Here is a 12,799-nt window from a genome sequence, read left to right as displayed (position 1 = left end):
AAGTTGCATTCACATTTAGATGAATTGTGGGTTAGGAATATCTTTGTACCTAGAATGGTATGGTCTTGATCCTGGGTTAGGATCACTGGTTGCTTCTGTCTCTGAAATAATAAGCAATAATGTATTTCTTTCTATTAGGTGTTTGGTCAGCGTTGTCATTGCTAAGGCATTAGATAAGTTGTCTGCCTGTCCCTTGTGACAAGTACTGCCTGTGATTTATACATGATAGTTGACAACTTGACAGAATTTTTGTGGAGCAGTTGCATCTTTTTTTTTTTTTTTGATGTAGTGGGTTTAATCCATCAGGTTTTGTTCCTAGCTTGCCATTTTTCTTAATCATCTCAGATCCTTTGAACACTGAAAACCAAAGAGGTTTCTCATTATAGTGAATAAATTTATTTTTTTTTTAAGTTTTAATCCAGAGAAGTCCAATTTCATTTATATCCTCAGATGTTCTATGGGAAATGACACATCAATGAAGTCTTATCGTACAACAGAAATATATGTTCAGATTTTATTCATAGAGTCTTGTTAAGATGTAGAAAATAAAAATGCTGATTGAATTTTAGATATGCAAATCACAGTGCTGCATGCGAGCAGTTTTCTATAGTATTTTTTTACTGAGGCCCTGTTTCTATAAAATGTACTGTTACAGGAATAGCATAACTGAAAAAGTTAGTTTGAATACATGAGCACTTAAAAATTAGTGACTTCTAAATTCATTACAGAATTATCATGTTGTCTTTAAGCAAAGGTCCTTTGGTGTCCAATAGTTTGCATCCACAGAGGTTCTTTCTACTTCTTTCATATTGAAAAAGAATATTTTTACATTGGCAGAAACAACAAGTGTTACCTTTCCACTTGGTAATGCGTCTTCTTTTATCCTAATGCCTAAAATTATGTCCCTTATTTGGGAAAAAAATGTTATAATGTACTTATTCCCTTTTACACATCCAGTTCAACTCACTGAGGTAAATGTTAGCTCTTCGGTGTTTAGTGAATGTAAAGACAGGCCACCGGAAACTCCTAACTCCCAGTTTCCCAGTGGTGAGTGTTTTGCTTTAGCCAGCAACTTTTGTAATTTGGAAATCAGCAAGCTTTTAAGAAACTTTGGCAAATCTGTGATGAAGCTTTCAAAAATGTGGTGACATTATTCTAGAGGCAGGAAAGCGTAGTCAAGAAAAGTAGACATCGGTGCGCCATTGATAATGATTTTAATGTGTTTCACTACTACTGCCCGGTATATGGAAGAAGAGGACATAGCGTAAGAAGATCTAGGTTATCTTTGAGGATAAAGTATTAGCTTGGAGTTCAGAAGCTGTAATATTACGAAGTGAGAGAAGTGCTGGAAAAAACTGTATATTAGCCTGTTTGGCTTTGGTTTCTTTTGGTTTGTTGTTCTTTGCTGGCTATGGATCAAATATTGGTACTCTGGGGTTCTCTGACAGAGGTCTACAGTGAATGGGGAAATGAAGGAATTTTATTGCTATCAGATGGCACACCACATAATAACTTAACTGACTCCGAACACTTCTTGGCAACAACTAGTTGCAACATAGTTTGCTGAATATTCAAGCCATTGCATCAGTGAGATACTTCTACCATTTCTCAGTTAGCTCTCCCACCCTCATAGCATCCTGGAATGCTCAAAAACGGATGAATAGCTTAAGTATGCCAATAGAGAAATATTTGACCTAAACCCCTCTTTTTTGAGTCATCGCCTTGTGAATTGTATTTGGGTTTATTATAATAAATTATGACTATTTAAAATGTGCTTTTTATGTCTTCTTTTATCTTAACTTTGTTAAAGGATGGAGTACCCGAAAATCAAAAGAGGTGATGTGAATCATAAGATGACTGGGCTTTAAAAATAAGTGCTGAGAGAAGATTAAAGAAACTGATCAGGTTGTTATTAAAAACTAGCATTGCTAAAAAGTGAGTGATGGCTGGCACAGTGGACTGAGAACCATGTTCTTAAATATAATGCTTTTCTGAGGGGGGGTATTTATATTACATAAGCTATTGGTAAATTACAACCAAGCAGAGAAAAAAACTGAAAAGGACTGTGGAAACCATTACAGTGGGGAAAAAAATCGATTTCCCAACTTCAATTAAGATGATGTGAATTTGAAAAAGAGATAAAATGAAGGCAGAAATATATATCTTGCTTTTGTTCTCCGACTTGAACTGCTATTCACCTTTCCATTTGGAAGAAAGGAGCTATTAACATTTGTAACCAGCAGCATATATTATACTCTGAGGCATGTCTTCTGAATTCTCCCTACAAAATGCTTAAATGTAATTATTTTTTTGAGCTTTTTTTTGCCTATGAGAAACAAACATTTTCAGTTAGTAATTTATGTATCACATCAATTTACAGATTAGAAACATGTAAAAATAAATGAAGGATGTGTGCTGGAGACCTTGCCATTTTTCTAGTTGTAGCAGTTGCTCCTATGAAAGGTGTTAACTTACAAGCTTTGTCTCACAAGAATGAAATTCCTGTTCGGTAGGCATTTATGCCTAAATGTTCCATATGCAGTAGTCCTAGGGGAGAATAACCTTCCAAAGAATTCAGGGCTAAATCAAGAAAATAGCTATGATTTTATGTTTCTGAAATTCAAGTAAGTTTTTGAGAGTGTGGGGTTTTGTTTTGTTTTAAATCATTAATAACTGTTAACTATAAATGAAACTTTTCTGATTCGGGGTAGTGTTGACTGGTAGTCACAAATGACTGTGGCATTACTTTGGAGAAACAGGAAAGAAACAGTTCTTGCATTCCTGATTAAAGTGGTTGTGAATCATCATGGAGGACTGTCTCACTGAGCGTTGTGTGCTCTGTGACTGATGTATGGGTCATTTTCTTGGTTCTCTTGGTGTTACAGTAGAACCTAGAGATCCTGCTTTGTTGAACATTGCATAAAGCCATACTACTTAGGTTACTACTCTGTCTTTTCTAGTTAGTATATACATTGCTTAAAGGGAAGAGAAATGAAATACTCATCTCCCTTTGTACATAGGCAGTTGAAAGAAAGAAGTAATAAGTGAGTTGCATGAGGTCCTACAGTGTGAACTAGAAGTATCATTATCTAAAACCAAGCCTGTATTTTCTGATTCCTAATCCAGTTGTCATCTCTCAGCTGCAAATCTCTCAAGTTTCTTTACTGGCATATTGGAAATGTTAGTTGTATCAGAGTGATATGGCATTTATGATTGGAAAGTTTTTTATTTTTATGAAGTCAGCTGAATCAAATTAAAAAAAATTAAAAAGGGAATATAGGAAAAAATATATTCAAAATGAGAAAAGACCATTACTATATCACTGTCCAGTAAGTCAGTTCTTGAAAGAGTTCATAAAAATATTTATATCTATCTGGAAGGAGGGGGTTTTTGGGGGGGGTTTCTTTTTCCCCAGAATGATGAGTGTTGTTATTTATTTTTCACACTTGTTCAGAAGTCATGGGTCTTTTTTTAATCACTGTTTTATGTTGGCTTGATTTGCTGAATTTTTACTTTATTTACTCAGTATTTTTTAGTTGTGCTGTACATTGCTTTGTCATTTGTGGTGGCATCATTAGAATTCAAAAATACTGTTCTTGGTGCCCAATCCTGCACGTTGTATGAAATATAGCATGAGTTTTAGGTTCATTGAAAAGTATTGAAGCTGCGTATGCTAGAAAATATTTTAGGGTATATTATTATATTTGTGCTGCTGCAGAGTCCTAATGTATTGACAGGCCAAGATGCTATTTATAGCTGCTTCTTTGAAAATGTAGTAAATATTTTTTCTGCAAATTGTGACATACAGTAGTTGTTTTGGCTGTTTGCATTAAGTAATTGCTTCCGGTGGCTGAGTTTAGGTCAAGTAGTCAAGCTAGACAGTTGCTGAATGCTTTTAGTTCTCCCATTTTTTAGCAAATTTAAAATATCAGTCAGTAAATACTTTCTTTTATGTTGTTTATTGTGGCTAATGATATGATTTTTTTCAGAGCGTGCTAGTGAAAGCATCCATCAACTGAAATATGCCTTGGAGGAAAGACAGTTTGCAAAGGGTGAGGGTGAAGTTGGATTTGACCAGTCCTCTATAGAGAAGGAGATTGATGGTGTGGACAGGGGCAGTGATGACAGTGGGAATGCAGCCTGGCAGGAACTGCAGCACAGTCATGCAGGTAGGATTACTCTGAAAGCAAATGGTTTAAAAATTGTTAGAAATTATACTAATTTCAATGAAAAAAGTAAACACTTCTTGGTTATAATGTTTTTTATTTCTTCCTAGTTAATCAACTTAAGATTTTGTTGCTACATCAAGAAAGAATGGAAAGTGAAGTCTCTCCGTCAAGGAGGAAGATGTCATTCTCTGTATGTTTCTTCTTGTTCCTTTCGTGTGTTGTTTGAATGAACGGCATGCATGATGAGATGAATTTTCTAGTATCCAGGAAGAAAAAGAAGCACCGAATCATTTTGATGTGCTGAAATACAGGAGATTGCTGAGGCTATGGCGAGAACTTGGTATGCTTAAGACCATAGCAGAAAAAAAAGAAATCTATAATACAGGATTTAGACTTTTCCTCTCTTTGTTGACCATGCAGTGTAGGTCACAGTCCACACTGCTTTCAGCTTTCTCATCTTTTTCTTTCCACCAAAAGATCACCCTTTTTGTTTTGGAAACAGTTGGGTTCGACTACATGGACAAATTTCTGTAAAAGCAGCCTCTGTTTTCCTTTGACTGTACTTTAAGGATGCTCAAAGGCCCTCTTATGCTGTAACTATGCCTTTTTTTTAGAGGATTAGAGATGTTCATATAGCAACAGGTTTGTAGCACTCTGCCAAAATGTAGTGGTCTCTGTCAAAGTTAGTTTACACCCTTACATGGGCTTCTCAGATGTAGCCTTCTTGCAGCAGAACTGCACCAAAGTACGTGCAATGGACAGTTCAGTTACAGAGCAACTGCTAGATACTAGTATCCCTATAGAAAAATAATTCAAAGGCATTGTTCCAGTTTTATCTTTTGATGGCTTCCACTGACTACTTTTGGTTTATACTAAGCAAGACAAGCAGCTCTTTGCTGTCAAAGTTGAGGTAGCAGCAGAATGATCTAAAGCCTATATTTGTGCTGTGTTGCTTTGAGCCTGTGCAATAAGCTTAGCTCTACTGTTCTGACATTGAGAAATTTTATTTAAAGATCAACTTTTCTGAGCGTTCTAAAATCCATGAGTTTAGTCTGATTGTCCTGCCAGGTACTTTTGCTTCATAATGGTGCAGGATGGAATTAGTGTTTTGTAGCTCAAGGGAATGGTGCATCATTGCTTGATCTTGACATGACATGAATCAGTATCAATTTGTATTTAGCCTTTGGAGGGGAGGGAAAGCATCTTTTAATCCATCTTCGTCAAAATTTTCTACTTGTATTGGGAAATTTTAGTACAGTGGAAAAATTAAGAAAATGGGATACTCTTTCTAAGAAATGTGATAGTGCTTTCAGGGAATGGATTAAAGGATGGAGGAATAAATGGAAAAGATGGGATTTTACTATTGTATTGATAGAGCATTGTCCCATTTCTTCCTCTTGAAGTTTCCAGTGAGAGGGATTCTTTGAAGTGGTGGCCTTATTCTCCTTTTCAAATGTCCTCCGTCTGCTTGCTAACCAGGATATGAAAGTCTGAAGATAACCAAATGTAAAGCTCAAAAAATGTGGAAGTACAAAAGTGCACACACACCAAAAAACCCCAAACCCTTATAAAATACAAGCTTGTCTGGTGGTTTGCTGGACATTGAAGAAATGCTTCCTCTATAAGAAGAATCAGATTCCCCAAAGGTCAAGGAAACCAAACTTATATTATGAGTAACCTTAACCTTTTACTTTCAATTATACTGAAATACCTGATGACTGCTGAATAGTAGATGACGTGTCCTATGGCTAAATATAGTATTTCACAGAAAGTATACTGTTTAGTAAGCTTTACAACATTTCATATGTATAAATAACATTGTCTTAACAATATTCCCTTCTCTTGCTCTTTGATAAAAGTTGCAATAGACATCAAATGAGTATGTCTTTTCTTTGATTACACCCAGATGGTTGGGCAGAGATTTTCCTTTTGCTTTTTACCTCATCTCCTGAGGTCAAGGCCCAGTAAGGTTGCTTCATACAACAACTGCAGTTCTACAGGCTGGGTCTTGGCTAACCCAACTGCACCTAGCCGGGGTTCCTGACACTGTTGTTATAGCTGGAGTTCCTGTGACTGATTCCCGTTGTTTCTTGCCAGTTTACAGGGCAGCAGATTTAAGACTGCCAGCAGGAGTGTCTCTAATTCTTGGGTTTAGAGGTTTGAAATTTGAGGCGTTCTGGAAAAGTACAGGGTGGGCCAAATTATTTGGGATGTTGGGAAAACTATTTGTCACTGTGTAGAATGCTAGCTTCTAAAGGTGCTGTATTTTATAAACCCTTGTGTTTTTATGGTAAACTTTTCAATGTTAAGAATGTAAATGTGAACAGCATTTCTGAGACTTGGGCATAAATGTTTGGTAATTCATACTGATCAGATGCGTCTTTCAGGTCTGATATTAATATTTGGCCTACTTTAAATATATGCCTCCCCTGACCTCTGTTCTTTCATCCTATAACACATATTATCAGAATATTAATGAAAAATTCCCAAATTAATTTATAATTAATTGATAACAATTGTGTAGTTAAAAAAGTAGAAAGAAAGAAATCACAAATGATCTACCAGGCATTGGCCCCATGAAAGGGCAGGTAGAGGCTTCTAAATAAAGAAATATCCCAGTGACAGTGCTATGAGTTAGTAAGTTGTGTTAAGAAGTCCTCTGTTCTTTTTCTGTTGAGAAAATATATTATGTATTATTTTCTTTTTAGTGAAACCATTTTTAGCACTCTTGTATACATTATACCAATGTTTCTCAAGTTAAACATTAGCACTGTTTTTCAGTGAAAAATAATTTGAATAGAAATAGAGTTTTCCACATTTTCGAACGCTGCTGTGGTGTAATCTTTTCAGGGAGGCAGCTGGAGGTCTCAGCTGCAAGGTGTCTATTACACTTTCAGAAAAGAGGGAGGGATGAATAGGAGCCAGAGGAACAGAGCGATGAGTTACAAATATTATTGGCACTATATTATATATACTTTAACAAGTGTGATTAACTTTTTAAAAACTTCATAAAGTAGTTGAGATTAACAGACTTGAAAGCAAGGTGAATTCTGAGTCAATAGAACATTGAACTTAATGTGCACTGAGCCAGGTGGAATACATTGCAAATTCAGAGTCCATTCTTTAAATGTTTTTCTCGATGGTTCTGGAAAACCCCCCATTTGTCTCCACCGTCGTAGCTCCAGATTTCTCAAGAGTCCCCCATTTTAATACAGGCAATAATTATATTGGGTATAATTTTACAGGAAGGTTTTTGTTGCTAGAAACCTTCCCCTCACCCTGGTTAGTGGATTTTATCTTTATCTTTAAAGGTTGAACAGGGAATCTTGGTAACTTATCTACAGGTTCTGCCAAAAAGATAACTAGTAGATGTAATGGCTAGCCATTAACAGCTTAATTTGGGGTTTGGGGTTTTTTTGAATGGTGAATTTTTCAAAAATAATATTTAAAAACAAAGATGTAGGTTTCTGAATCTTTTAGGAGATTTAGGAGTCCAGCTGTTCAGTTAGTTCCTCAAAATTTCTATGATCTTTAAGACTTTAAGTCTTTATTTGAGAAGGATATCATGGGATATTTTTGCACAGAAAGGTGTGTTTCTGACCTGAGATCACAGATGTTAGGATTATATCAGTTTCAAAACTAGCTAGGGATCAGCATAAAGATGCTCGCTTTCATCCAGAATAGTGAACTAATGCTAGAAATGTGCCTGTTGTTCCTCTTGAGAGGACCCAACAACAACTCTGAATTTTGTATCCTTACCAGAAAAGAATACAAAGAAGGGGGATTTATGCTTTTACAAATGTGAGTAAAACTGTTCAGTAAATCGGTGAAAAACACAGACATCTTTTGTATAAGAGGATATATGCTCTTCTTAGAGGCATGTCCCAGTTTGACTTTCTTAATTTTAAAAAAACCCCAACAAAACATTGTGCCTTGCATTGATATACTTTCTTTTAGGTTCAGGAATTAAGATAGTTTGTATATGTCAACCAGCATTAGGTTGTAGTTGGTTCTTTCAGTGGATGAAATTTGCAATATTGGAATATCAAACTAAAGTAGTAAACCAGTATTGAAATACATAAAGAGGATGAGTGAGGATCTGATAGTAGCTGATTTATTTAAATTTGAAAGTAGAGACTCCATTAAATATTTTTCTGATTATTCAAAGGTACTTTTATTGCAGACTAATGTATTTATGCTTAATACTGTTACTCCATTAAAATTATTTTAAAGTATGTTATGCTTCATTAGAACTAAATATATTATTATACTATAAAAAAATATTTGTTATATCCACTCTAAATAAGTCCTTCTTATTAGACTGACAAGGACTGTTTGTTGCTAGTAGGATCAAAGAGAGGCTGTAGTTTTCAGGAAACTATTTAATTTATGATTATAAGGGCATTTTAGTAATATTTACTTACATTCTTTATCTGTACTCTAGTCTTAGGAGTAAATGCTGTAAAGTTATAGCGCTTGTGTTTTTCACATTTTGTAAAAAGTTTAATCCCTGTTTAAATTTTGCCAAGCCAGGCAGATATGCAATTGTTTATCTTGAATGGGCAAGGATTCCCTTCATTACCTTCTTTAACTAGTTATTTGTGAGGCTATCAAAAATGTTACCTATTTATAGGGTCTTAAGGTTTTTTTAGAATTGTCTTTTAAAATACCAATAATCAAGTTCTTTGATAAACGTAATATCTATTACACACTTTCTGTGTTTCTATGGAGGTATTAAAATTGCAGACATAGTTGTGTTTCTGGAGCAATTGTTAATGAACATTTAGAGGAGTTGCCTTTTATGCACATCCACAACTCATTAAAATTCAAGGGATTTTTATATTCATTTCACAGAGAAGAAGATACCCCCTTACATTTGTCTAAAATGGCTGATACACTTAAATAGCGGTATGAATTTCATGTACAAATCTGTTTGTGGACAGGATTTAATCCTGCTTTATAGATGTGCTTAATCAAACAGCTGTAAATTTTGACAGAAGTGACATACTTTTTATATTGAAGAGTTCAAGTTCTTACTGGTTCTCCTTTCCTCATGATCTAGTATACTTGGTGACTTTTTATTAAGTGTACATAGTATTCTATGTGCAAGCAACTTCTTATTGCAGTAAATGGAAAACTGGAAAATAACACATGCTATTCTTACTTCTTTCAGAAACCCCCAGAAGCTGCAACTGGAGACTTACCAGCCCTTTCTGATCTCGTTCCTATAATCAATGATCAGTCACAGTACATTAACCATTTAGAAGCAGAAGTGAAGTTTTGCAAGGTATTAGACAATATATTTCACCTACTAAAACCCTAGTCCCCTAAATATGAAGAATTCCTTTAAAAACAACTTATACTTAGTCTTGAGATTGATTGTTGTAATGACCAAAACTGAGCCAAATGCAGTTCAGTAGATACTGAGCCTTACCATGCATCTTGGTGCCTGTGTAGTGTTTAAGGGTCTTCAAAGACATTTTTACATCCTATCACAAATAGAAATAAGCAATTTTTTTAAGAGGTTATATGGAAATTCAAGCTACAAAAATGCGAAATCTGTCTTTTGAGTATTCTTATTCTCTCTAAAAGGGTTAAAATAGTTGAGAAGGTTAATCTAGACTTTTGGTCTCAAGATGTATTTAAATGTTGATAGCCATCTCAAGGAGCCTTTTACATGCAGTTCCTGTATCCTATAGGAGGAATTGTCTGGGATGAAAGAGCAAGTGCAAGTAGTTGTACTTGAAAATGAGGAACTCCATCAGAAACTGAAATTCTTAACTGCGGAACATATGTTGAGAGAACAAACTCTTTTAGATGCCTCAGTAAGTTTTTATTTTTCTGTTGTTGTTTTGATCAGTGTTCAGGGACCTGATTGTTTTTAAGGAAGGCTATATAAATGGTTATCTGCAAACTGAATTTTAGTCAAAATTTAATGAGAGTTTGTAAACATGGATTTCTGTGGTTAACATCTTTATTGTAGGTTGCCAACCTAATTAACTTGTTTATTGGTTCTTATATTCTACTGTAATGAAAATTATAAGATTCAATACTTATATAACATTTGTTTAAAAACACAGCCTACATAATTATAACTGAAGCACTAATTTTTTTATTTTAGGCAAATACTCAGAACTCCTGGCCTGTAGGTGGTAATGACTGTAGCACGCGTCAGCCTGTCACCTCATCACCAGTACATAACAAAGATCAGGCTTTTGTTACAGCAGCTGTTGGAGAAACAGAAAAATGGGCTGTAGAACTGGTTAGTATTAACTTTCTTTGCAGAGTCGTACCTTTGCAGAACCTTTCAGTGCTTTGTTGTTGCTGCAGTTCTGATGATTAATTTTGTAACAGACACACAGGAGGAGTTTTGGTTGGCTGAACCTTAATCTGAGATCAAATTTTATTCTCTTAAACCTCATCTTCTTATTATACCCTAATTAATATTATTATCCAGTTAGACACAGATGGCAGGTTGTATCGGCAGATGTTGACTTCCCAGAGATAAGCCTTGTTTTGAGAATGTCCTGTCAGTGATGGCTCCGCTGTACTTTGGAGATTCTTAGCAGTAACACAACGCAAGAGCAGGTGCGAACTAGTTGGTGTAATTTAGGTAGCCCTCCAGGCAAGCTCTTTTGCAATGAGTCTTTCTGCTCCTGGAGCAGCCCAGGCTCAGTAAGGTACAAAAGTAGCTTTGTGCAGCCTGTTTTCCCTAAACTGAATTACACACTCTGCTTTTAGAGATACAGAGAAGCCCTAGTGATTCAGAGATGATGTTGTCTCTATCCTGTATTTTTAGTTTGGGAAAAGGTTCTTAATTTTTTTTTCTCTAAATTAATGGGGTAGCATAGCTATCTTTTGAGAAAAACATGGTTAACTGAAAGCTTTGAAGTTTTTTATTCATGTGCATATGCATAGTGTGGAATTTAAAGGGTACTTTAATTCTTCAAGATAATTATATGTATTTATTAATTTTTCCCAGTGAAATATATTTTTGTTGGTTTTGTGCATCATCTAGAGCTGAAAACGTCTTCAGTGATCCCTAATGATGCAGTTGTTTGAAAGCTAGTTTTTACAGTAATTGCACTTTTACTTCATCTGCCATATTTAAAGCAAGAGAATCATACTGATTGTGACTTCTTTCTAAGCATCATAGCAAGCTAAATTTCTGGTGCTTTATCGGTTTCGTTATCACCGTTGTATTTAACATTGGTGTGGTTGATTTATATACCTAGTTCTTCACCAGGTAATAAGAGTAACTCACTGTGTTGTAAATACTCTCTCTACTTGAAATTCTGAAGAATTCCTCTTTTATTTCTGCTGACTTGTGGGAGAGTAAGAGCAAACTCGAGACAAGATCATCAATTTGTGTAAATCATTGTAGAGGGCTGCAGTTGGAGCTGAAGCAATTTACCATATGAGGATCTGGCAAGATGTATAGAAATACATTTTGTTCACTTTGTAGACTTTCGCAAGTGTGAAATATTTAGATTTCTCTGACACTAGTGTTTCAACAACTTTATATCTTCAAGGGAAAAGAATGAATGTGGCTAATGTCTAGATTTATTTGTAAAGACAATATTACGAAGAAAGCAAAAGACAATTCTTTTCTCCCATCTTTTCTAAAGGAGAAACTAAAACTTCTTTATCAAGAAAAAGTCAATATCCTTGATGCTCAAGTACAGTCTCTAAGGTAAAGTGTTTATTTTTTTTTCTTAAAATTATTGTTAATAAATTATCACTTCATGACAACATGAACAACTCTGAATTTAAGTAAGAGAATGCCTGAATGTCTGAATGTCGTGTTTTCTGGTAGTGTCCCTGAAAGCTGGTTTTACATGAAGTTTTCTCAAATATAAATGTAGCAAAATTGAATGTGCTGCTACTATATAGCAACATGAGCAATATATAAATTTTATACATTCAATTGAACTATTGTATTTATAGAAATTACAACTTGATATAAAATGTCTTTATCCTTTTTACCCTTTTTCTTTATAGAAACATCGTGTCTGCTAGGGTAGACCAATCAAAGAAAAAAAAGAGACGTTAAAATTTTAACTTGTGTGAGCCTTTCCATAATTTGCTTTCTTCTACTAATATTTTATATTGCAAGTTTTAGAAATCTTAAGCATCGAACTAGTTTAGGCCACATAAAGATTTTGGAGCAGGGAAACATAGTTTTGAAGCACGCAGGCAGTGTTTCCAGTCATGTAACCTGCATATCTTTAAACACAAAAATACCTGAAAATAAGTCCTCATGTAATCCTCAAAATATCAAAGGTTTGAATAGGTAGCAAACTATGGACAGAGGTGGACACAATCACTTTACAATTTGGTTTTCAGCAGTAAACTTCCCCCTCTACACCTGCATTCATGATACTGTTACCGAAAAGCTCGGAATGAAGAACTTATCAACACCAATTTAGTGTAGATAAGCAGACACTTCTTTATTGACGGCCGGGTGCGCGGGCGAGTCCTCTCACAAACCACGCACACCTGTCACCAAAACAATACACCTTATATTAGGACTTATTGATGCATATTCATTAGATTTCCAAGAAAAGTTATACATATTCATTAGACTTCCAGGAAATCATTAGCATATGTAAATGTCCTTTACGCAGGCT

General features: G+C 35.0%; 1 protein-coding gene across 7 annotated transcripts in view; it reads left to right on the top strand.

The window, feature by feature from the left end:
- The window catches only part of SDCCAG8 (SHH signaling and ciliogenesis regulator SDCCAG8), a 117,511-nt gene that overhangs the window by 6,863 nt on the left and 97,849 nt on the right, over positions 1-12,799 (top strand). For all 7 annotated transcript variants that reach the window (XR_003926362.2, XM_030035675.2, XM_041128478.1 and 4 more), the window contains exons 2-7: positions 3,990-4,169; positions 4,277-4,359; positions 9,343-9,456; positions 9,869-9,994; positions 10,291-10,431; positions 11,798-11,862. Coding sequence is in view for 6 of the 7 variants with exons in the window: in XM_030035675.2 (XP_029891535.1) it covers positions 3,990-4,169; positions 4,277-4,359; positions 9,343-9,456; positions 9,869-9,994; positions 10,291-10,431; positions 11,798-11,862 (709 nt within the window). In the remaining variant the exon portion in view is untranslated. The remainder of the gene's footprint in view (positions 1-3,989; positions 4,170-4,276; positions 4,360-9,342; positions 9,457-9,868; positions 9,995-10,290; positions 10,432-11,797; positions 11,863-12,799) is intronic.

The sequence above is a fragment of the Aquila chrysaetos genome, chromosome 13 (genome assembly GCF_900496995.4).
Source record: "Aquila chrysaetos chrysaetos chromosome 13, bAquChr1.4, whole genome shotgun sequence".
Lineage (NCBI taxonomy): Eukaryota > Metazoa > Chordata > Aves > Accipitriformes > Accipitridae > Aquila > Aquila chrysaetos.
This window is presented reverse-complemented; position numbering and strand designations above follow the sequence as displayed.